Genomic DNA, 24,914 nt, shown 5'->3' on the forward strand with positions numbered 1-24,914 from the left:
TTGCAACATCACATCAAAGAATACTTTTTTGTCTCTCCAGTGTTTAGTCACAGAATAAATTAGATGAAAAATGAACTTTGCCCCAGAACTAACATTTCATACTACATTTTCTGTTGTTGTCTCATAAATAAGTATTTACCACTATCCTGGCAATTTACTGCTTTATGATCGACTCAAATGGATGCACATCAGAGGTGGTATCTCTGTTCTACAGAGCAAACAGCAGGCAGAAATACCAGGTCTAAGGTCACATTGGCACACTAGGGCTGCAGCATTGTTGATCAGGCTCTCAGGTAGTCTTGAGATAAAGAAAATCGATGCTTCAAAGGAAGAACCCCAGCAGTCTCCCACCATTTCTACCGTCTCCCTAGAACTGGTCTCTTAAGCATACTTACAGAGGGGAATGGCAGTGGCATTTCATTAGTGACCCAGAAAAAGCCAGTTAATAAACCCTAGTACCTGCTGTTAAGTCTTATCTATTTTTTCCTAGTGGGATGCTGATGAACAGGCTTTTAACACAACTGTGAAGCAGCTGCTGTCACGCCTGCCAAAGCAAAGATACCTCAAATTAGTCTGTGATGAAATTTATAACATCAAAGTAGAAAAAAAGTAAGTTATCACTTAGGCAGCACAGGTTTCAACTCAAGGAGGGGTTTTTAAGTGATACATTTTATTGTCTTGTTGAGATTTCATGGCTGATAAGCTGCTGTGTTAGAACTGCAACTGATAACCAGTAAATCTTGCTCAGGGCTGTGAACCACAGTCATGATCTTGTCAGTAACAAGACACAGCAGTCCTAGGAGTAGCTGTCCCCCTTATAATTTTATTCACCCAGGTAACTCCTAGAAATGTGTTTACATGAAAGAAAACAGCTGTGACTACTTTGCTTTATGTCCTCATGTCAGAATGCCAGTCATTCATGTTATGATCTGCTTAAAAGGCCACAACACAGCCTGTGAGGCAAACAGTGGTCTCCTTGTGTGAGACCTGATACTGCAGACCATTGCCAGTCATAGCTTCTGTAAAACTTACGTCATTTTTTTAGAGCTAGCCTTCCATCTTACAAAACTCCTACAGTTACGTGTTCTAAAAATAGTTTTTTATTAACTAACTCTTCTTCACCATTATATGATCTTACCTTGTCTCTTCTTTTGCAGGGTGTCTGTGCTATTCCTCTATAGCTACAGAGATGACTACTACAGAATCTTATTTTAAGCCTAAAGAACAGTCGTTACATTGTTCAGACAGACAGGAGGTTATACTATAAAATTTTGTACAGTCATTGTAATTTAAATTGACTTTACATCTAAGAAGCTGTCCTACAAAGTTGAGCTTTGTAAGTTTTTCATGTGTAATATATTATAAATTTATCTTTTTGAATATAATAAATGTTTTCATATATCTGCTGCTTTTCGGTTGCAAATAGATTTACACTAAAGGTTTTGTGGAGCTAGAACGTTTTTTCCTTAGCCCAAATTAAGCACATGAAAATGTCCAAACTAAAGGGCATAAAGAAATCAAATATCATCATTAATTTGGAATCTTTATTCTTGATGATTTTGTAATATGCTTATCCTAAGATGGTTAAGTAACTCTCATTTAGTTATAAGAACTCAAATTTGCTAAAGGAACTATGATGACAAATTTATACTGCCAGTTGGGAAGAATACCATGAGATAACACAACTTTTAACAAAAATGTCAGGTTTCAATTCCAGTAACCTAGAAGATAATGGCTAAAGCCTATTCATAATCACATCATTCGAGAATGAGTAGTTATTGTCAGAGACTATTAATAAGGGGTGGGAAAAGGAATAAATGAGAGATGGTCAGTGCTGATAAATACAGGTTTAATGAAACATTGCTCTTCACACAGGTGGCCACATTGACTTTATAAACCAGGAACATACAACCAGGCAACACAATTAGCCAGATCTAAAATAAACTGGCTTCTTACAACTCCCTGTAAACACTGCAGCCCTTCTTCCATCCAAAATGACCCTAATCTCACATGAAAACAGTTATTGGTAGGAGAACCAGAAACCTAGCTTTGTGGCCAAAAGTAAAAAAAGCAAAAGAAAAATAGCAATTCAGTGGCCAGTGGGTGAAAGCAGGAGATCTGGTGCCCGTCACTGTGCTGCTTTGCTCTTCTTACTCTTGCTCTTTTTGTCCCTCTTCTTCAGCCCGTCCATGTTGGCTCTTAAGAGGTTTGAATAAGCCTAAAACACACAGAGCACGGGCTTAGTGGGAAGAGGTGCAAACTGCTGGAGCAGCTGCCCCGTTTCCATCATGGATTTAGGATAGCCAAATCCGAAAGCCTACCTGAGAAAGCAGAGAACACCACGGACACTTGTGTCTTAAGGAAAATGGTGTAAGAGGAAAATTCACGTTATAGCAGCTTCTGCAACACTCACCCACAGTGAGTTGCACATTTTTAACTTTTTTTTTTAAGCAAAAAGGGAAAACTGCAGGCAACTTCTTGTTCACCTCTACGATAGGCAGAGCATATGTGAAGCCTAAGATATAAAATCTAGCTACAAAACGAAAAAGGAACACAATACCAGTGTTGAAAGTAAAAATTCATAGCCCGGCAGCTTTTACTTGTAAAATATTGGTAAAACGTCAGAGGAGAGCAGTGAACCTAAATATCAATATTAACCCAGGGTTCAACATTAGGCTGACTCTTGCCCTGAGAAAGGGGACACAGGGAACACCAGAAACTCACCATCTGAAACTTATTCACTTCTTTGGAGCTCACCTGGAAAAGAAGGGGGAGCAAAAGGTCACCTGTATTATCCATATAGGAATCCTCTGCTCACCCCAGATAACTCAAAAGCCTCATGAAGACAACATCCTAATGTTTAAAATACTTCTTCCCATTTCCAGGGTCATAATACACTATTTTTCTGCTTCACTTTCCTCGGCCTGAGGAACAAGCACAATAGCTCTGCACTTTTTTCCACGTGAGAATTGCACCAAGATAGGCAAGGGGCGGAGGCGGGCTCCTAAAGCAGCTATGCTTCCACCTCTGCTGAAATCTCTTACACACTTGCCATTGACTTGTTCTCCCCGGGTTCTGAGACATAAAGGACTCAGTACTATTCTTTTGTGCAAGATACATTTAAACTCCTCCCTCCTCGTCTTATTTTAAACCTCCTTCCAATAACTCGGGCCTATTTAAGCAAAATGCAAGCTACCGCAACAAGAGAAATCCTACCTCCGAAAACTCCTTAGGCTCTTGTATTTCATGATACCCAACTTTATTTTTAAAAACCACATAAGCTTGCTTTACTGTAAAGTCCTCTCAAGATAACTGGTAAAGGGAGACTTACTGACTAATTACGGTCTACATTCTCATGAATATCCTATACTGATGTGATCAGAGGACAGGCTGGTTCTGCCCCAGCAGAATAAAGAAACATGCATTCGGAACCCAGGGAGTGTCCTGCTTTGCCATATTCAACCTCTACCTTGAAAGGGAACATTAGGGCTCTTGACTATGTTTATACCCTATCAAGTACCAAGCCTAACGTACAGCTACATGTTGGCTACGTGAACCACACAAAGATAAGGGAATAATCAGCTTCAAGTAAAAGCATCATCTGGTACCAAGAAACTGTTCACTGAAGGCCCAGCACAGTAAGGGCATAAGGAGTCAAATACTTAGGCCAGCTGCTCCTTCGAGTGCTTCTCTGAACAAGGGCCCATATGCAAATTTCATTTCCACAAAAATTTCAGCAGAACAAACAAGTGTGTGTTTGACTTCTGCCTTCATTTTCATTTTGCTTGGGTTCTCTACTTCAAACGTAATAGAAGAAGGCCCTGATCCCAAAGCAGCTGAGGGGGCTAAACACTTACTAGCCTTTATGTAAAACATCAACAAAAGCCCTGGTTCAGACAGGCCCCATCCTCAGTTAAGAGCTGCAGTGTTAGGAATCCCACTCACCACGGTGCTGATCTTCTTCTTCCCATCAGTAGCTCTCAACAGACACTTGTTGTCCGAGGGCTCAAAGCCCTCCACGGAACCTTTCCTGGGAATGGGCTTAGTTCGACCGTCATCTGCAGGAAAAACACATCCTGGTGAACACAGGCACAGACGTCGTTGGCAGGTACACGAAAAGTCAGGAAGCGGGGAAGGGATCCGAAGAGGACACTAAGCCACCCCCACGGCTCTACTCTGCGAACCGCCTCATCGGTATCGCCGACGGCTGCGCCAAACCTGGGGAAACTACGTGCTGCTTCCACGACGGGAACATTAGAATATCGGAGCAGACGAAATCTCACTAATGGTGGCGGGGTTTGGGATCCTTAACAAAAAAACAGCCCTGACACGCTGGGGCCCCTGGAAGCGGAGCCGGCCCGGGTGGCTAAGGGCTGGAGGCCGCACCAGGCACAATCCCCAACATTCTCCGGGTCCCCCTGCCCCGAATGTGCCCAGGACAAGGTGCAGGAAGGCAGGGGAGGCGGGGCAGGCTCCGCCCGTGCCTCCCAGGGCACCGCTCGGCCTCCAGCGTCGCCCGGCCTCGCCTCGTCGACAGCCGCTTACACTTCTTCAGGGTGATGAACACGCTGCCCGACAGCCGGCACTTCTGGAAGAGCCTGGTCAGCTCCGTCAGGAACTGGAACACAACAAGCCCGGCCCCGTTAGGCGGCCCCAAGTCCCCGCCGCGCCGCGTCAAGTCCAAGTCCCTCCCACACAAGGAGACAGAGGCCCGGGGTAAGCCCCAAACCGCATCCGTCCCTCGGCCGGCCGGCGCTCGCCCTACCTGCTCGCTCTCCAGCAGCACCATCCCAGCGCCCCCGGCTCCGCTCCGTCAGCACAGCCTCGGGAAGCTCGAGCCGGAAGTTCCGCCCACGCTGGGCGGGACTTCCGCTAGTAGAACTCTCTACCACCAATCCCGGTCTCGGCCCTCTCCCCTCCCCGCCTGCCCCGCGCCTGCGCTCTGGGACGCCCCCTCCAGCCCTGCGGCAGGAACGACCGGGAGGGCCGGTGGGCTGGGTGGGTTTCATCGACTGGAAATCCTTTCACCCCAATCAATGTGAGGGAGGGAGAGAGCGGGAAAAAAAGATGTGATAGAAACCTATAGTTGTGTATATTCCGTATGTTAGGCGTTACTGAAGAGTACAGTGCCTGAGTTTCCTCAAACTTAAAGTGAGGATAATAACAGTATCCACTTAAGTCTGGTTGCGAAGAGTGAATGAATTTATGTTAAACATCTAGAACAGTGCCTGGCACATAGAAAGTTCTCGATAAGCGTTAGCTGTTATTGTTCTTTTCATTATCATTGTGATCATTATTATACATTCCCATGGCAGCCCTCTGAACTCTCCTCCTTCTCCGACCAGCCTGGGTGACCCTAAAGAACCTCCAGCAAGAGGGACTGGAGCCCTGTCTTAGTTTCACCTCTGGATTCAGTGGGGAGACCTGCGTTTGAGGCTCTGCCATGCCAGTAGCCAACTTGAACTCTAGGTCGTCTGTAAAGTCAGACATTCAATCATGCAAAGGCTTTTTACTGAGAGCCTGTTCGCCTGTGCCAGGCACTGTTGCAGGGGCTGGGGATGCAGCAGGATACAAGACGAGCTAAGTTCCTGGTTTTCTGGAACTTGGGCTAAAGGAGTAGGGAGGAAATAAACAAGAAGTACAGCTTCAGATAATGGTGAGTGCTGTGAAGACAACTAAGCAGGGTGATGCAAATGAGAGCGACAAGGGGACTACTCTGGGTTGGGGCTGGGAAAATCTCTCTGAGGAAGACTTGGAGCTGAAAGCTAAAGAGAACAGCCATTCAAAGATCTGGGGACAGAGTTTCAAACGCGGGGAATGGCTAGAACAAAGGCCCCAAAACGGAAACTAGTTGTCCTGTGTCCACAAAGCTGGGTGTTGGGGATGGGAGTGGAGAGGGTGTGTGGAAGGGGGAGTGAAGGAGTATGGAGAGCATGGAGAGGTAGCCAGTGACCAGCTCATATAGGGCCTAAGGCCGTGGTAAGTTTGGATTTTGTTCCAGATACAAAGAGAAGCTTCCTGTTAAGGAAATTTTAAATAAAATGGTAACAGTCTCATTTACATTTTTAAAAGATTTCCCTGTCTGTGATGTGGAGAATGCACTGCAGAGAGGCAAGCCAGGAAATGGGGAGACCAATTAGAGGATTGTATTAGCTTCCTATTGCTGCTGTAACAAATCACCACAAACTTTGTGGCTTAAAACAACATGAATTTATTCTTTTACACATCTGGAGGTCAGAAGTCTAAATGTGTCTGTATGGCTACATTCCATCTGGAAGCTTCAGGGGGGAAATCTGTTTCCTTGTCCTCCTAGAAGCCACCTGCATTCCTTGACTCATGGCCCCTTCCTTGCATGATTACAATCTCTTGCTTCCGTTGTCACATCTCCTCCGACTGACTCTGATCCTCCCGCCTCCCTCCTATGAGGACCTTGTGGTTACAGTGGACCTTCCTGGTAATCCTGGATAATCTCCCCATCTCAAGACCCTTAATTTAATCACATCTGCAAAGTCCTTTAAACATGTACGGTAACATATTCACAGGTTCCAGGTATTGAGACACAGATATCTTTGGGGGTACCACAGAGGTTAATGCAAGAGTCCAGGTGCTAGCACGTTTGCTATCAGATTAAGGTAATTTTTGTTGAAGGTAGAGTTAACAGGACTCATGCTCAATTGGATGTGAACATTAAGAGGAAAAGAAGAATCGGGGATGACTCATAGGTTTTTGATTTGAGCAGCTGGGTAGGTGGTGGTGCCATTTACTAAGACAGGAAAGACTTGGGAAGTAAAACGTTTCGTAAGAAGATGAGAAGTTTTGTTTTGATCATGTAACATCTGAGATGCCTGTTACATGAGCAAGTGGAACTATCAGGTAAGCAGCTGAATATACAAGTTTGGAACTCAGCAGAGAGGTAAAAGTTATAAATAAAAATTGGGGAGTCATCTTCATATGTTATGGTATTAGCACAGACTGGAACAGTCTGGTGAAAACCTCTCCTCTTGGGCTGACAGCAGAAGACCGCTTTGCAATGACCAACACTATGAATGGCCTCTAAAGAGCCCTGGGCCTTGGTATCATGTGCTCAGAAGTCAGAGTCCTGGTTGGGAGCCCCAGATTGGCCAACCCTAGATCATATGCTGGATCCCAAGTCCTGGGAGTGGGTGAGAGAGTGACCCTCCGGCTCTTTTACTTTCCTTGCCTTTCACCAAGACCCACACAAGAGGAGAACCAAAAGCCAGCGTAGGTCTGCTACACAAGGTCTTTGGCCTAGGGTGAGAAGTGGGCAGAGAGTGCTAGACGTTTGGAAGAAAGTGTGAACTCCTTCCATGAACATATCTGAGCTGTGTTGTCAGAGTGCCAGGGAATGTGAGGGCCCACTTGATATTTGTAGTCAGGAATTTAAATGGAACAAGTTACAGTGCCATGAGATCTAAGGGTTGGCCTGAATGATGACCATTGAGCTCTGAGCTTCTGTCATGCACTGGACATTGAGCAGTATTCCTTAGAGCCACGGCAGTGGTGCTGGCGGCACCACGGTGAAGGAAACGGCCCTGCCCTTGAAGAGCACAGAGCCTGGAGGCCATGATTCATCGGGGCCTCATCAGGATGAGCCCTCAATGTGGGCACATCTCACTGCTTCCCCTGGGCCCAGTCACACCTCATTTCCACTCCGAATCAACAGTCATGCCAGCTGCCCTGCGTGACCTCTCAAGGCCTTCCCATGACAAAATAAACCACTCTACAACAGAAATACCCAAGTCTGCTAGTTTTAGCATCACACTTGGCCCAGTACAATTCAACTACTGATAGAGTGTTCTTTGGGCTCTGTTTTTCTGTGGGAAGCAGGAAGTGTGGGAAGAGCACCTATTCTAAAGTCCAACGGGTCTGGGCTCAGATCCCACCCCTGCTACTTATTAATTATATGACCTTAGGCAATCTCTCAGGATCTAGATCTCTTCGTCAGCAAAATGACAATAATATTATTTCATAGATGTTATAAAGATTTTATAAAATACTAGATTTAAGACCCCTAGACTTGTTCTAATATGGTAAATATGGATACTTAAATTTAAATTAATTAAAATTAAAGAAAAGAAAAAATTCAATTCTTTAGTCTCACTAGCCACATTTCAAGGATTCAGTGCCACGTGTGGCTTGGACAGTACAGACAGAGCATTTCTGTGATCACAGATTCTAGTGGACAGCACTGAGACGGGCACATAGTGAATGCCCAGTAAACAGTGTTCTTACTTATAGATCAGCCACCTTCCATCATTTGGATACCACCCTCTTGATTTCTGACATTATCCTAATACCACCCATAGTATTAGTTAATATTTTTCTGTAAGTTGACTCATTTTCTACTTAAGTTTACTTAATATCATTATCATAAATGGAAAACCAGTATAATTTGCCATAAATAAAAGGAGTCATAAAAATAAATACTATGAAACAAAATAATGTGGCTAAATTTTTAATTTTAAAATTAAAAAAATTAAAAACAGGGGCCAACCCGGTGGTGTAGTGGTTAAGTTCAGGTGCTTTGCTTCAGCAGCCCGGGGTTTGTAGGTTTGGATCCCAGGAGTGGACCTACACATCGCTCATCAAGCCATGCTGTGGCGGCGTCCTACATACAAAATCGAGGAAGACTGGCATAGATGTTAGCTCAGGGCCAATCTTCCTCAACAACAACAACAAAAAAAAACCCCAACAATGTATAAAAGCAATTATGAAGCAAATCAATTTATAAAAATATATATCTGAAAATAAATTCCCCGATGGAATTGTGGAATTGTTTATGATCAGTCAGGAATAAAGGCAGCTCAGTGAACAATGAAATTGAGTCTAGGGCAATAAAACATGGTTAAATATTAATGTGATCAAGCACCCAAAATCCTACCTTGCAATTAGGTTAGTGGCCCTTGGAGCAGAATGTGTGAGGGATAAAGCTGGGTCACTGTCTCCGAGTCACACCGGCTGGACATCCCCTCCCACATCTTGGGGCCTTCAGCAGAGGCCTAGGCAGCACCAAGAGCAGCACGGAGCCCCTCAGCACAGAACACCAGCATCTGCTTGATCAGCTCCAGCTGCCTCTCCAAGGGCAAAGCTGCTTCCAGAAGACCTGGGAGAAAAAAACACCCCGTGCTCCTCAGCAGCTAGGGGCCTAATGGCTGGAGGAGTGTCCTGCTTGTCCCACCTAAGATCCTCTCTCCCCATTGCTGCAGTCACACGTCTCCCTTCTTCAGACAGACTACAATGTAATTTACTAGGTTTTAATCAGGGCGAGGGTTTGAATAGGGTCAGGGTCTTATTTAGGTCAGGGCTGATTAATTCACGGGGCGGTTACTTAATGCATTTAAGCTTTGCAGTGCCTGGAACATAGAGTGAGGGGCCTCCGGCTGCCTGGATTTACATCCCAGCCCACCTCTCCTTATCTAAGCGCCTGGAGGCAAATTACATGACCCCTGTTAAAAAATAATATTTTTTTAAAAAGGTGAACTCATGACTAATGACCTTACTATAATTAGGGACCCAGGTAGATGTTACAACCCATTCGAAGGAGAATCAAAAGAACCGACACATTTATAGAACAGGAATGTTGAAACGAATTTGTAAATAGCAGGAAAATTGAATTTTCCGCAAGAGGGGAGCATTGTCCCTCCAACGAACAGAATTGATCTGCATATCCATAGACGTGAATCATCATGACCTACATGGCACACTAGCTCAAAGGCGATGAAAGGCTGTAATCAGATGGCACCAAAGGTGTGCTCGAAACAGTGCAGGGTTTTCCTTTGGAAACATCCACTAATCTTTTTGGCTTATTCCAAATTTACTTAAATCTTTCTTGTGCCTGAATTTCCTCATTGGTAAAATGGGGATTTAATTCACGTGCCCACCTCACTGTGTCGTGGGGAGGAGTAAGCGAGCTGAGGTTTGTATTATTACATCCCAGTCACCTAGGTGGGTTGGGGTTGGCTGTTCCCCCTTGCTGTTTGTCAAGGTGGGTTGGTCCTGCAGAAGCTGGGTTAGTGCCCACCTTGCCAGACTCTGTGCTAGGGGCACTGTTTCCAATTTCACGCTGAGGGGCACCACGGGTTCTGAACTGCCCACTGTAGCCCCAGGGTGCTGAATTTAGGGTCAGCTCAGGATGAAGGAAGGAGGGGGGTGTGTCACTGAAACCCAGCAGGGAATGGTGGGTTTGGGTTCAGGGTGACAGGAGTGAGGTCCTAAAGCCTGGAGACCTCCTGAGACTGTGCGAGGTGGCAGCATCCTAGAGAAGGCCAGAGGGTGGCCAGAGGGAGATGAAGGTGTCCTAGAAGTCTGGGTGCCCAGAGTGAGAGAGAGAGAGAGAGAAAAGAACCCTCCCTGTAGCCATGGCAACACTCTCCCTGGACTGAATCCACCCACACACTGAGCTACCAATTCCTTTATTCTTTCCTTCAGTCAGTCCATCAACAAGCATTCACTGTGTGTCTTCCTGGGAGACTCAGGCCTTCACAGACTTCAGCCCCTGCCTGTGCCCCCAGGACGAAGTCCTGGATTTACTGTCCAGGAGAGACAGCGTGAGAGCTCTGGACTGGGAGTCAGGGGCCCTGGGTTTGGTGTGGGACCTTAAGCAAGGGACTTATCTGCAGATTCCCCCCTCCATGTAGCACCTACTCCGAAGGGTTGTTTTCAGATTTCAATGAGATAATCCACATAAGCAGTCCATCACAGTAAGCACCCAACTGATGTGTTTTTAAAATTTTTCACCATTATGTTAAGGACTTAGACTAGATTGCTAAGGCCACTTCCACTTCCAAAATTATGCCAGCTACTGCTTCCTTCCCTCAGCCCCTCCTGCGGGCCCTAGGGAACTTTCCAGAGCCCACACGTGTCAGTGGTTAGCCCTGGCCGTCCTCCTGCTCTCGGCGAGATAGGGGAAGTAGGCAGTGCCACCATGCCCTGCCTCCAGGCGGGCCCTTCAGGGGCGGGGGCGCCCCGCTGGGCCCTGCCTGCACCCCCACCTGGGGCCGCCAGGGGACGCCCTGACCTCGCCGGACAAGCGCGGCCGCAGGCAGCCCCAGCCTTCCCAGCAATTCTTGTCCCCATCACCTCGGGCCATGAGAATACCCGGAACGGTGGTCATTATTTCTCAAAATCACTTCCGCCGAGGCTAGAGGTTCCTATGTGACGGATATTATCATTCATTCAATCACTGAGCAAGGATTAAACGAGCACCCACTCGTGCCAGGCGCTCTTGTGGGGCTAGGGTCACAGCAAGCAGAGCGAGCTCTGCGTGAGACGAGGGACTACTTTTTTCTCAGATAATTGCTCACGTATGTTTACTGAGAATTTGCTAAGTGCCAGGCTCACTTCTCGGTGCTCTAAACATACTCTCTCTTGACCCTCATCAAAGTCCTGTGAGGTGACTACGTCCACATCCACGTCCTTTTTCTGGCTGGAGACACTAAGGCACCAGGAGGTGAACGGACCTGCCTGGCGTCACACAACCAGTGAGAGGTGGAGTGCAGATTTGAACCCCGGTCCATTGATTTGAGTGCCAACCGCCAGGTCACGCTGTCCCTGTGCAGGAGAAGAAAATGAGCACAGCCCAGGCTGGAGACAGGGCTTTCGGAAGTCCAGAGCGGCGGTGGGAAGGGGTGGGAAGGAGTAGGGGACAGTGAGAAGGGAGGGAAGTCGGGGAAGAGGCCAGCTTTGGGCAGAGTAGAAAACCTGGGACTCCACTCTCCACCCCCATCCTTCCCTCCCTCCCTCTACCTGTGGATCTGCGTCCCCAGCCCCTGTCCAGATCCCACCCCACCCCCCACAGCACACACAGGCAAAATCCTGCCTCCTGGGTCCTCAATCCTTAGATGCTGGGCCCACTTCAGCACTTTCTGGCTGTGTCTCTGAAGGAAGGTCACTTCTTTCGTCTTGAAGAGCCTGTTTCCTCAGGTGTAAAATGGGAATATCTTCCACACGCTGCTGTGAAGGCGTTAAATGGGACAATGTCTATAAAAACACTTCACAAGTGAGAAAGCACCGTAGGAAGGCCAGGTCTCGTTATTTTCCCCTTCTACTCAAGTAGTGCCCTGGGTACAAATATTCTGTCCTCCAAAACACCCTCCCCACCGCCCACACCAAAACCCCAGTCTCTCACTAACCTCAGCTAGCTGTTCAGAAGCCACCCACCTGGGAGCTAAATCATGTGAACATGTTCACGACAAATGGTTACATATGTCACACACACTCCACTTTGGGAGGACACTTAGGCAACATTGAACAAAGAAGAGGCTCTAATGGTGGGATATCAGGTGCTGGGACTTTGGGGAGATACAAAGGAATTTCCGGTACGCCACAGACTGCACCTCGTGGACAGCCCTGGGCCCCTGAGCCTGGAAGGTCAGCTGTGACCAGGATCCATGGCAGCATTCATGAAACCTGTGTGAGCTCCCTTCTCACAGATGATTTCCTTCCTGGCCAAACCTCACGAAGGGGAGGGCCACCGCCCCCCTCCCCGCCCCCCATTGTACAAGGGGAAACTGAGACCCGGAAAGACAGGCGTAGTTCTTATTCAAGCAGTCCCAGCCGGGCTGGAGGGGCGTCAAGGACAGGGTCCTGTCCTCTTCCTGCCTTCTTCCTCCCCCTACATTCGTGTGTTTAGTAAGTGGGAGGAGGAGCCCCTTTATTCATGATGATTAGAGGTCCCCAAATTTTAAATTTCCTGCCTGGGAGTCAAGGACAGGAAATTATAGAGCCAGAGTTTCTGCACAAATTACCCAGGTGTCCTAACTCCCAAAGTAATGGATGCTGTTCATCTCTTGGCCTCTGTCATCATTCGTCTTTGATTGTCCAGGGAAGCCCATTCCAGTGCTCTGAGAGACCCATGGATGCCGATTTATAGAGGGAAACCTAGACAGACACAATGACCAGACCCCGTCAAATCAGAGCCAAGTCCTGGTAATAACATCAATGAATCACTGACTTCAATGAGTTACAATATCAAGGAGCCTGAGGCCTCCGAGATCTTTCTAGTCCAACTCTTTACCATCTAGTTATTCACAAGTAAGAAAACCGAGTGAGGCCCGGAGAGGGAAAAGACTTGCTCAGAGTCACAAAGCTTGGTGATGACAGAGCATTGACTGGAAGCCCTGAGCCTCGGCTCATGCTTTTCCACTGCTCTTTACACCCCTCTGAATGTCCAACAGGTCTGGGACAGAGGGCAAGAAGGAAGGCACGGGCTCCTCAAGATTAGCCAAGGGCAGCCCAGGCTGTCTCCTTGCAGGTGAGCTCAGTGTTGGCCTCAGCCAGCCCTTGGGAAGAGAAGAGCCTGGGGCCCATCCTCACACCCCAGGCGCCAGGCCTGGGATTAGAGGCTGGAGGAAGTGGCTTCCTGCTTGGCCCTCATCCCAGGCCATTTCACAATGAGGGGAAGAGCAGGGGGCTGAGTCCTGGGTTACTGTTCACTCCACCCCTCCCCCAGCCCCTCTTAGGCCCCGCGGGGAGAATAAACCAGGCCCTACCTGAGATTTTGGGTGAAGAAGGGAGATGGAGGCTGGGGAGCCCCCATTGGGAGTGTCCTAGGAGCAGTGCCCTGGAGCTGAGCATGGGGGCAGTCTTGGGGGTGCCGACCACTTTTCTCTTTCCCATCCCCCTGCAAGCGTTCACACCAGGGGAACCCTTTGTGGGGCAGGAGATGGTCCATGCAGGCCAGCCCATGACACTCTCGTTATGATTCAGAGGGGAACCTGGAAGCAAGCTTGGAGAGGGGCAAGGCCTTGGTCAGCTTCCTGTAGTGAAGCTGTGATGAGGCAACGTGAAGACCAGGCAGAAAATTCCGGGCGGGGAAGCTCAAGTCCTCCTTCTCTTTCTCCTCCCAGTGTGCCCTGGTCTGGTGACCGAAATTCAGGCAGGAACCAAGACAGAGACATTGGGACATGCAGCGAGGATTTGTTGTGCCCTCATGGTCGGGTCAGCTCTGAGCTCAGCTCTGTAAAGGATCTTGTTTGAAGTAGGAGGCAGTGGTTAGGGACCCAAATTCTCCTGTCTGTGAGCCTTCAAAAGGAGACAAAACAAACCCAGGTGAAATGTCAAACCACAAAACAAGGCAGTCTGAGGTTGGGGCCCACATTCTCATGCTGGACAGTCCAGTATGGCCAGTGTGGGGGCCAGGATAGTCACTGTGGACAAGGCCAAGGGGGCCCAGAGAATGGGGAGAACTGGCTTTGCAGAGATGGTGGGAAAGGACTTCCAGACAGGGAAGGGAAGACGAGGCAGGAATGAACACACAAGCTCAGGACCCTGTTTGCCCAGTAATGAGGCTGGAAATGTGCCTGGCCACAAGAGACTTCCTTCCTCTGAGCTCTCACTCCTCGAACGTGGTCTTCCTCTGTTGGAAGACGTTGCTGACCTACTGAGGCAGGTGACCACGTGGAGAGCTGGGCAGGGGCGTGTAGGTGCCAGGGAGCTCAGCCCCTCCGTTGAGGAGCCCTCTGACAACAGGAAGCAGCTGCAGCAGGCTCCAGGGCTATGCTGGTGTCTGTCACTCTCCTTCCACCCTGGCTGCAGCCCCTGCAGAACAAACTGTTCTTCGAGAAGCTCTGGGGACAGAGGGCTCACACCTGCTCCCCAGGTCGGTTTGGACAGCCCCCATCAGCCCAGGCCGGGAGCCCAGCAGAGCCACGACATGGCTCAGCAGCCCCCTTTCACCCGCCTCCTGCCACCCGGAGGCCTGCTGCAGTTTACTAAGCCAATAAAACACAAAACAAGGGCTTGTAGGGGTGGAGGGAACGGGGACTGACTCTTCATAAAGACCTCACCCTGGGACTTCCAGTGATGTCTCTAAAATTAGGACCTAAACTCCAGGTCCCAAACTTGGAAATGAGTGAGATGCTAAGTGGTGTGGCTTTGCTGAAAGAGCACTGGACCAGAAGTCAAAGCCCCACATTCTAATCTCAATTCTGCCACTCAGTAGCTGTGTGACCTTGGACAAGTTACTGCCCCTCGCTGGACTTCACTCTCCTACCCTGTAACAAAGGGAGTTGGAATTGATGAGCTCTGGGCGGCCTTCCAGTTTGACAATGTGAGATTCCAGTGCTCCGAGGTAGCGTTGGGGTTGCCATAGCCTCTGTCTGGGGCGAGGGTGGCTGGGAGAGGCATTAGGATGAGAATCTGATTGAAGTCTAGATGAAATGGAATTGGGTTCAATTTAGGACCTGAGACGGGGTGGAGTTGTTTCCCCAGATCCCCATAAGGAGATGTGGATCTGTTGGACTAAGAATACCTCAAGAAGATCTGGTTTCATAGAAGATTCCTCAACACTTGGGGAAGACTAGAATGCTTCAAGATAGTTTGAGGTCATTCCCTAGTCACAGTGCCTCATTCCTAATTTGGGGTGAGCTGGGAGAAGGGACATGCTCGAGAGCAGAGAGTGACGGGCGGTAACACCAGACAGGAAAGGTCCCAGCTCTCCCAATGCTCTTCCCCACATACCCTGCTCCTTAAAATTCTTTCAACTGGGGACAAATCCTTTCATGTCACAGTCACGGCTAAAACTTGACATGACTATTTAAATTCCCACCATGGAAGAAATGGCTAAGATTCCACCTTTCTAGGAGCCAGGGAGTGCTGGGAGAGACTTTGAGAGGGGATGGGAACCAGAAGAGGGAGAGAAGGTGGAGGTCCAAATATCACAGGATCCAGGCTTTTCTGAAGCCAGATCTGGGCCTGGCTGCTCAGACCAGTTTCCTGCGGGCGGTGATATGGCAGAGGCCTTGGGTTCCTAAATGCCTTGGCTCACTTTGGGACCCTCCACATTTACCTCCCAGGCCCCAGCAGCCCCCGAGAAAAGCCCAGTTTATCTCCTGCACATCTGCTACCTGCTCATCTCCCGGTGGGGTGGGGGAGAGGCAGGGTAACTCTATGCCAACCTCCCCAGATGACCCATGGGGCTTAGGTGAAATAGACTCCATCTGAGCCATTTAAAAAGGAGCCACAACCCTAGGCTCTTGGAGCAGCTTCAGTACGGGGTGGAGTGTGTGAAGCGGAAGGGAGGGTGAGAGGGTGTGGGAGAGGGGAACTCGCTGGTCTCTTTTGGCCTTTAGTCCACAGGGCTGCACACTGCCAAGACCAATGTTGGCGAAAAGTGACGGGAGAGAGGAGGACAAGGCCAGACCAAGCTGATGTATGTGTGACGCTTCTCAGCTGCAGCACAGAGCAATGCAGATGTGAGCTTGGCACACTCCTGCCTCTGTGTGTGTGTGTGTGTGTGTGTGCACAAGAGGGTGTATGTTTGTTGGCCAGGGTGAGCACTGGTAATCACAATAGAGAAGATGCTAAAACTCTCTATTTATCATCAAGGCCAATGGGGCTGGGAGCTGCAGAGCAAGAGGCCCCGACCCCTGCCCATCCCAGGACACTGCCTCTCACAGAAACAGAGAAGGAGAGAGGTGGAGAGGCCTGCAGTGGAGGCTTCACCTCCAAGGAGTGTTCAGACAGGCCAGCAGCCTTCCTCACCCCATGCAGCCTTCTCCTTCCATTTGCCAAGGAGCTCTGAATGAGCAACTCCCTTGCCCAGGGCCCATTCCAAGCACCACCTCGAAATCTCTGCTGTCTGGCAGGAGGGGAAGGTTGATGCATACAAAGAAGGGCTTCTGGGCAGCACCTCTAGTACCAAGTTGTAAACGGGGTAGAGTTTGAAGAAAAGAAAGAATTTGGGAAAAATGGAGACGAGTGGACGTGGGAGGTGAGAGACACATTTCAGGCAAGAGAAGGGGTTAGGAACACATGTGATTTGTAGGGAAGGTTATAAGGAGGCCTCTGTACTGACACCAACTTCTACTGGTGCCCTGCAATTCAATTCAGTGTCAATTCTGATGCCTACTCCCCAGAGTTAATGTCAGATCCCACAATTAAAGGGCAAAGTCCCCAAGAAGACTGCCTCTGCTTCAGATGCCAGATGCAAATAGGACCCTCAGGCTACCCACACTTTTGTCTGACTTGGCTATTAAATTCAGGGTTCTCGCTACCCTACGTCATGTTGGGTAATTCGCTAGAATGACTCACAGAACTCACTGAAAGTGCTATACCTGCAGTTAGGGTTTTCCTATAAAATACAACTCTGGAGCAGCCGAAGGGAAGAGATGTATAGGGAAGCTCTGGGGGTGGGAGGTGCAGAGCCTTCTCCTCAGGGAATCGGGTGTGTCACCCTACCAGCACATCACTGTGTTCGCCAACCAGGAAGCGCTCTGAGTTTCAGTGTCCAGTTTTTATATGAGGTTTCACTCCATAGGTGTGGTTGATTAAATCATTGACTACGTAACTGCACTCAATCTCCGGTCGCCCTCCCTTCCTCAGGTGTTGGGAGTGGGGTGGGGATGAAATTTCCAACCCTCTATTCACGCTTTCCCACCATCTTTCTGGCATGGCCAGCCCCTTCCTTGGAACTGTCTAAGAGCCCACCGTGACTCATCTCATTAGTATACATTCAGGTAAGGTGGAAAGGGCTCATTGTGAATAACAAAAGTCACTCCTATTACTCAGGGAATAGCAAGGGTATTTGAATCTCTGTGCCAGGAAAGGGGGACAAAGACCAAATATATGTTTTTTTATTATACCACAGTTGTCATGGACGGTTCCTGTAGGGCAAGGGGGAGCTGAGGATGGAAAGGTAGGATGGGGTGAATTTAGACGTCCAAAATTGATGGGTGAGAGGAGGAGGACTGTCTCCTCCCTCCTAAGGGAGTAGAGGCAGAGGAACAGCGGTAGAGACAATTCCCTCACTTTAGTATTTTGTAGAATCTTTCACTCTTCTTATATGTTTAATTGTCCCCCAGGTGTTTCCTCCAGAAGGATGGAAGCATCCGCCTGTCTCTGCTTTGGTACCAAGGTCCCCACAACTCAAGTCCACCCTCTCCCAACTCAGCCTATTGACACTCCCCCCAGTTCATACACCCCCTCCTTCTAGAAGTCTTCCCTGATTACACCAGTGGGAAGTTACCCTGCTGCTCTGAGTCCCAAAACCCTTTGGCCACTGAGTCCCCTACTGCCCTATGTCGTGACTCGTATTGTCTCTCCCTAATTTGATCCTAAGCACCTTGCCTTACCCCTTTCTGCTTCATTCAAAACAACCAGCACAGTGTGTTTTGTAAAAGGTTTGTGAGTTCTCTACAGATACCCATTATCATCATCAGCCCCTTCTCTGTCCCTGAAGTACTTGTTGCCCTCCCTCACAGAGCCCTGTCTCTCTGAATAGAGTGTGAATGTCTGTCTCTCTGAATAGAGTAGGACTGTCTGTCTCTCTGAGAAGAGTGTAAATGTCCACTCCACCAGACTGTGAGCTCCTCCAGGGCAAGGACACGTCACCACATCCTAAGCCTTAGTACAGTCTGACAAGTGGTGGGTGCTCAGACATGTGTGTAGAATGAACTCAGTTCCTCCTAGAGATGTCACCTTTCTCACATTTAGGAAAGATCCAGAGAGTAGGGGAATGAGTTATACTGGGAAGAATGAGAAGAGGATGCTTAAAACAAGGGCCAGGCTGGCCTTTCCTGCAGGATCCTGCACCTCCTGGGCCTCTTGCCAGAAGACGGCTCTTGGTGGTGCGCCCCCAGCAGGCAGGGGGACTGGCAGGATGAGAAGGCTGACCAGCCTGGGCTGGGAGGCAGGCAGGCAGATGGGCAGCCCTAAGTACCAGGCTAACCTCTAGGGACAGGCAGAGCTGTAAGGAGCCCTTCTGGGAACCGTGTGAAAACTTTCCCCTTGAATGGCTTCTGGCTCCTTTGACAACCCCAGAGCAGTGTCCAAGCCTTGGTTTACTCCACACTAATGGTTACCACTTGGGGGCCCCGGACTGAGTGGGAACGGGCCCGCTCAGCCACCAGCCCCTCCTCTGAGGCTGGGCCTAATACTCCCTGAAGCAGCCCTAGGAGGCTGGGTGCCTCAGTGGGCAGACCCAGGGTGGGGGTGAGTACTACACCCTGAGGATGAGGCAGGGTCCCGTGACAGGGAATCTCTCTGGGCCGTGGGAAGTCAGACGTGAAAAGGGACATGATACCCAAGATTTCTCAGGGGCCTCTGAAGCCAGCCCAGAGTCAGTGATGGTGCCTGGCCTCCCTCTGCAAGCTTCTGGGCCTCTCAGGCAGGGGTTTGTCTAACATATCCCTTGATACAAGTCCTTTGACTTTTCTGTGGCTGTGAACCTACCCCCACTCCCGAGTGTGGTACTCGGCCTCTTGGGGAAGCCATGGATTGGGAATGGAAGGAATGGAGAAGGCCTGCTCCCAAGAAATAGTTAATCCTCTCCCCTTCCCCCAGGCCCCTTGCACCTGCAGGCTGCGGTGTGTGGTTTCCCACAGCTGCAGCTGGCTCTGCAGCAGCCCCCTCCCTTGGAGGGAACCTGAGAGGCCCCAGGCCTGAGGCGCCTGGGGGGAGCTCCTCACCCGAGGTCCAGCTGCTGGGGGTGGCACGGGAGGGTTTGCAGCCCTCTGACCTGGACCTGCCACAGGGAGTGCTCTGGTTGAGTGACCAAACCTGGGAGGGGTCAGCCAGGCTTCCCACTAACGCCAAAGGCAGAGATTCCAGCTTTGGAGGTGGCCACAAACCCTCTCCATGGGGCCTCTCAGCTTCTCCCTTGCCTCAACTGACTTCTGGAAGAAGCTGCTGGTCTCTTTAGTGTGGGCTTGTCATTCCCCCTGGGGGAGGGGAGGGAGTAGAGTACCTGAAGGAGAGGGTGAGTTGAGTGTGAGAGGTGAGTGGGAAGGACAGGAAGGAACAGGAGGAAGTGAGATCTGGCGGGGCCAGGCCTCTGCTGGTCACCACAGCCTTGAACCCACAATGCTAGGATTCTGGCAGGCTCTGTTCTCTGTCTAGCCTAGAAAAGGGCAGGTTGCCACAGAGCCTGGGCAGATACCCAGCTGGCCTCTTGGTCAGACAAATGTGCTCCCGGGGGCACCTCTGAGCACTCCCCTCTCTGAGGCAATGAAGCAAAAAGTGTGGGAGCTGTCCTGCTGGGTCATCTCCCCACGGAGAATTAGCAGGGTCCAAAGTCTCAGCCCTTGGCTAACAGCCTGCCCACTGCCCCACCACGGGGCGTGCGCCCAAATCCCAGGGGGACATCTGGCTGATACCACATGGGGTGCTCCACCCCAGGTCACAGCCAAGGGATGTTCACTTGGGTCCAGAGCCGAGGCTTGGGAGATGGAGGGATGAGAAGGCAGGAATGTGACAGGCACTGGAGGTGATGGGGCCCTGGGCTCTGGCTTCTCTCACATCCAGCTCCAGGCGAATTGCTTCAATTCAACACTTTCCCTGTGTGGCTTTGGTGGCCTCTGGTCTGCAGAAAAAGCCCAGCTCCCCCTCAGAGACAACTCCCCTATCCAGGCTAGGAAGAGGGGGGGGGCAATTTGGCAAAGTAGTCTTGAAAGGAAACAGAGCCACCCATCTGCAGAAACCCCTGAGTCAGATGTGGGGAGGAGGGAGGGAGGGGGCCCGACAGAAGCCACCATTTGGTCCTCACTCCCCTGCCTCAGGAAGAGGACAGCTGCAAGGTGGCAGCCTGGCCAGGAGGAGGTGAGGGCGTGTGCTGCGCAGGCAGTGGGCAAGCTTCCGTCTTGGCTCCCTCGTGAGCTGACACTCCTAAGGGGGTATAACTGATGCCAACCACCCTTGCCAGTGCCAGGAGTCCACTGTGTACTCCAGACTTGTGCTTGGCCTGTTTGCAGCAGTGCCACGTGGCCACGAGCACAAAGTTCTGGCTGGGAGTCAGCTGCCAGTCAGGGTCTGCTCTCAGGTATGCGGAGGCGAAGCCGGTGAAAGGACTTTGAGCTCCTGAAAAGAGGGGGCTGGATGACGAAGGCCCGTGACAAAGTGATCCTGCCTACACTGGGTTATTTATTTGTTTACTTTGCTTCATTGCTGTTATTACACTAGATTCAGCATTTACTCATCATGGTTGTCCAGACCCCATGCGCCAAGAAAATTCCAAGAAATCTGTTGTTGGCAGAGCTACACATCTGGAGTGTCACCTTTGGTTTCTCACTTAAACAGCCCTGCTCTTTTCCTCCTTGCTCAGATTCACCCATTTTGACATTTCATATTAGTATAGACCCTGCACCAAGGCTGAAATGCTTTATTATTGAGTTAGCAATCTTTTTATTCATGTGTTTATTTCGTATTTCATTCAAAGAATATTTAGTGAGTGTCTACTGTGTGTCATCCGTTGTGCTGGTGTTGGGAACATACTGATGAACAAAACAAGGCCCATCCTTGGTGAGCTGACAGGCCACACCCTAGACGTCACAGCCAATGTCGTAGGGGTTACTCTCTGCACCCAACCATGATTACCGAGCACTTTCTTTCTTTCTTTTTTTTTTTTGAAGAAGATTAGCCCTGAGCTAACATCTGCTGCCAATCGTCTTTTTGCTGAGGAAAACTGGCCCTGAGCTCACATCCGTGCCCATCTCCCTCTACTTTATACTTTGTATGTGGGAGGGCTACCACAGCATGGCTTGCCAAGTGGTGCCGTATCCTCAGCCAGGATCCGAACCAGCAAATCCCAAGCTACTGAAGTGGAATGTGCGCACTTAACCGCTGTGCCACCAGGCCGGCCCCTACTGAGCACTTTCAATTTCTCAAAAGAAAGATCGTAAGAGTCCTTAGAAGATAAGAGCCCCCCAAATAAGATTGTGATTTTTTCAATATATTTTTATTTTATTTTTAAATATGTAACACTGTGATTCAAATACAAAAATGACATAAAAATCTCAGAATTTTTCCTCCTAATTTTTCCCTAGCAGTGTCCATCCCCTGATATATATACAAAAAAAATTCATATCCTTCCAATATTTCCTTTTTTTTTTCTTCTTCTCCCCAGTACATAGTTGTATATGTCAGTTGTAGGTTCTTCTAGTTGTGGCATGTGGGATGCCGCCTGAGCATGGCCTGATGAGCGGTGCCACGTCTGCACCCAGGATCTGAATCGGGGAAACCCTGGGCCGCCGATGCAGAGCACACGAACTTAACCACTCGGCCACGGGGCCGGCCCCCCAACATTTCTTTATGTAAATGTTTTCTTAGTTTTCCTCCTTATTATTCAATAGGTGGTTTACTATAATCACAGTCTTTCTTGACAATATGTGCTGGGGATTACTCTATATCCACACGTAGAGGATTCTCCATTTTTTGTTTTTACAGCTACAAAGCGTTCCTTGTTCTAAACCAGACCTCTATTGATGGCACTAGGTGGTCAGTGCCCAACCTTCTGCTGTCAGACAGTGCCGGCTGGGCACAGGTACGGAGGCTGCAGGGGTTCATGCGTTTGTCATTTAGAGGGATACTGCAGACTCTCTTCCATAGAGGTTGTGCCTTTTCATCCCCACCAGGCTGAGATTTTTTAAAGAGAAAGGAAGAAGGCAATATCAGGGCTCCAAAGAATCGAGGGAGGAAGAAGGCCAAGGCCAGAGCAGAAGGCCAGAGCACTCGGCTTGGCTGATGATGGTGCACAGAGAGCTGAGGACGGGGTGTCCCAGGCCATGCTGTTCTATTTGTGTTGGAACATTACCCTCACAGCTGATAAGCGGGGTACTCTTCCCGAGGGGAGCAAGGGACTCCAGGAAGAGAATCTATGAGGAGAGCCTGAGGGAAGAGAGCTTAGCTGGTGGGAGGAGGGCCATCAGTGTGGGATATATGAGTGAGGACCCAATACCCAGCAGAAAAATAAAACGAATGTAAACTGTAACGTGGTGGGTTTTCATTAGAGCTAGGGAAGAGCTTGTAACTTTGAAGGTGCCTCAGGCTGTTTTAGGGGGTAGAAGGAACTGTGGAAACTCCTCAGTGGGACTCCAGAAGCATTGCCCAACCATTCATGCAGCCAAATCCCAAGTGCGCACCCAGCACTGTACATGCTGAGGATACAGCATCAACAAGACAGAATCCCCACTTTGTGGAGGTCTAAACAGGGAGAGAACCAGTGAACAAGTAAGTAGAACAATAAGTAAATATTTTAGATAGTAAGGGGAAGGGGTTGAGATGGGGGGACGGACAGGAGGGAAGTCCTCTCTGAGGAGGTGACATTCCGGCGGATACCTGAATCACGAGAAGTGGCCCATTCACAGATCTGACAAAGAGAGTCCCAGGCAAAGGGAAGAGTGGGGGTCAAGGTCCTGAGGGCGAAGGAGTGGGCCTGCTCACCGCTCGAGCGAGGCTGGAGGAGGCGGAGGGGAGAGGCAGGCAGCAAGCTGCGGAGCCTGCAGCGGGCACCAGACCATGCCAAGGAGTTTGGGTCTTATTTTAAGAATAACGGAAAAAAGAAACTGGTTACAAAGACACATACTGCATGATTCTATTTATGTGAAATATCCAAAATAGGCAAATCCATAGAGATAGAGAGTAGATAGTCTCTAAAGTAGATTAGCCCAGGACCAGGAGGGTGGGGAGGAAATGGGCGGTGAATACTGATGGATACGGGGTTATGAAAATATTCTAAAATTGATTATGGGAATGGTCACACAATCCTGTGAATATACTGAAAAACCATTGAATTGTATATTTTAAATGGGTGAATTATATGGAATATGAATTATATCTCAAAGCCGTTATAAAAATAACGGGAAGCTATTAGAAGGCTGCTTTAATCATGGGAGTCACATTATCTTTGCATCTGCTATAGGAGAATAAACTGTAAGAAAGCAAGAGCAGAGGTGAGACAGCTGCAGGGGGCCGGATAGGGCCATGCTGACTTGGCCTGGGCAGGCTCCTTGCTGACGGAAGTTAATGAGAAGGTCAGACTGGGGTATATTTTGAAGATAGAGTTTGATAATGGATTGGATGTGAGGCTTGAGGGAGAGAGATGAATCCAAGCCATTTAACTGCAATGGAGAAGTCTGGAAGAATAGTTGGGTTGGCAGAGGGATGGAATCAGAGCTCTGTTTTGGAAGTGATGGGCCTCTGAGATGTCTACTAGGCAGGAGAGATGTCAGGGTCAGAGTCAAATAAATACATTTCACATATGACCATGTAGATGGTCATATGCTAAGGGCCAGCAATCCTATGACGAGAGTTCTATAATTACCCCCATCTGTATTGGGCACATCTTAGGTACCACTTCAGATCCCCTCAGCCTCACATCTGGTTCCAGCCACTGCTGGGGTAACCGGTTTTGCACAGGCTTCTACCAGTGTCACACAAATGCAGCCTGACGATGTCCTCCTGCATGCCTCTTACCTCCTGACATGGTGATATGGCAAACCCATGGAAGCCACTTGGCGTTGACACATGAACCAACCAGAAGTGCAGAGGAATTAACATCCATGGGATGACTTGACAGGAGTCAATGGATAAGTGCCTTTCCTTTCTTCTGGCAAGTTCTGAAGTACATTTCACAAAGCTTCTCAGAAGGTCCTTCGGGATCAAGCAGCAGTCACCCATGGAGGTGGCCGATCCTTTAACACACCCTCGATTGGCAACCCTGTAGCCCTATTTCACTCTTCCCCTCCCTCACTCCTGCTCCCTGTGTCATGTTCCCAAATAACCTCCTCACACTTGAGCCTTTGTCTCAGATTCTGCTTTTGGGAGATTCCACGTAAGATACCGTCTTACAAGGCACGGGGGATTATTTAACAACCAGGTCACACAGTTCACTGGGGCCAGAGCAGGGCTTCGCAGCCAGGCCCGGATTCCAGAGCTAGAGCTGCTGTTTCATTCTCTACTCTGTTCCCCATTGCCTCTCAAAGAGGCCAACCTCTAGATGGCATTTAAAGTCACAGACCTAGAGGGGATCTAACCAGACAGAGACTGTAAATAGAAAAGAAGTCCTCACACCATGCTAACATTGAGAGATCACAAAGAAGGGGAGCCTGTGAGGGAGCCTGTGAAAGACCTGCCCCTGAGGTAGGAGGAGAGCAGACCATGTGGAGTCCTAGACTCCAAGG

The 24,914-nt window shown here is 49.3% G+C and overlaps 2 protein-coding genes across 4 annotated transcripts in view; one reads left to right on the plus strand and one right to left on the minus strand.

Moving 5' to 3' along the window:
• Positions 1-1,401, plus strand: part of EIF2AK4 (eukaryotic translation initiation factor 2 alpha kinase 4) — a 97,140-nt gene extending 95,739 nt beyond the window's left edge. For both annotated transcript variants that reach the window (XM_046652858.1, XM_046652859.1), the window contains 2 exons: positions 491-609; positions 1,158-1,401. In XM_046652858.1, coding sequence (XP_046508814.1) covers positions 491-609; positions 1,158-1,215 — 177 coding nt within the window. In that variant the 3' untranslated portion in view covers positions 1,216-1,401. The remainder of the gene's footprint in view (positions 1-490; positions 610-1,157) is intronic.
• Positions 1,402-1,832: 431 nt separating this feature from the next.
• On the minus strand, positions 1,833-4,853 carry SRP14 (signal recognition particle 14). 2 transcript variants are annotated; one of them, XM_046653752.1, is made up of 5 exons: positions 4,766-4,853; positions 4,546-4,618; positions 3,946-4,058; positions 2,725-2,757; positions 1,833-2,218 (listed from the first exon to the last, which is right to left on the minus strand). In XM_046653752.1, exons 1-5 carry the CDS (start codon positions 4,787-4,789, stop codon positions 2,129-2,131), a joined length of 333 nt encoding a protein of 110 aa, XP_046509708.1. In that variant the 5' UTR covers positions 4,790-4,853; the 3' UTR covers positions 1,833-2,128. The 2 variants fall into 2 exon arrangements, with proteins under 2 accessions (XP_046509708.1, XP_046509709.1); XM_046653753.1 differs by lacking the exon at positions 1,833-2,218 and adding an exon at positions 2,272-2,355.
• Between the last annotated feature and the right edge of the window lie 20,061 nt (positions 4,854-24,914).

The sequence above is a fragment of the Equus quagga genome, chromosome 2 (assembly GCF_021613505.1).
Source record: "Equus quagga isolate Etosha38 chromosome 2, UCLA_HA_Equagga_1.0, whole genome shotgun sequence".
In the NCBI taxonomy this organism is placed as follows: Eukaryota; Metazoa; Chordata; class Mammalia; order Perissodactyla; family Equidae; genus Equus; species Equus quagga.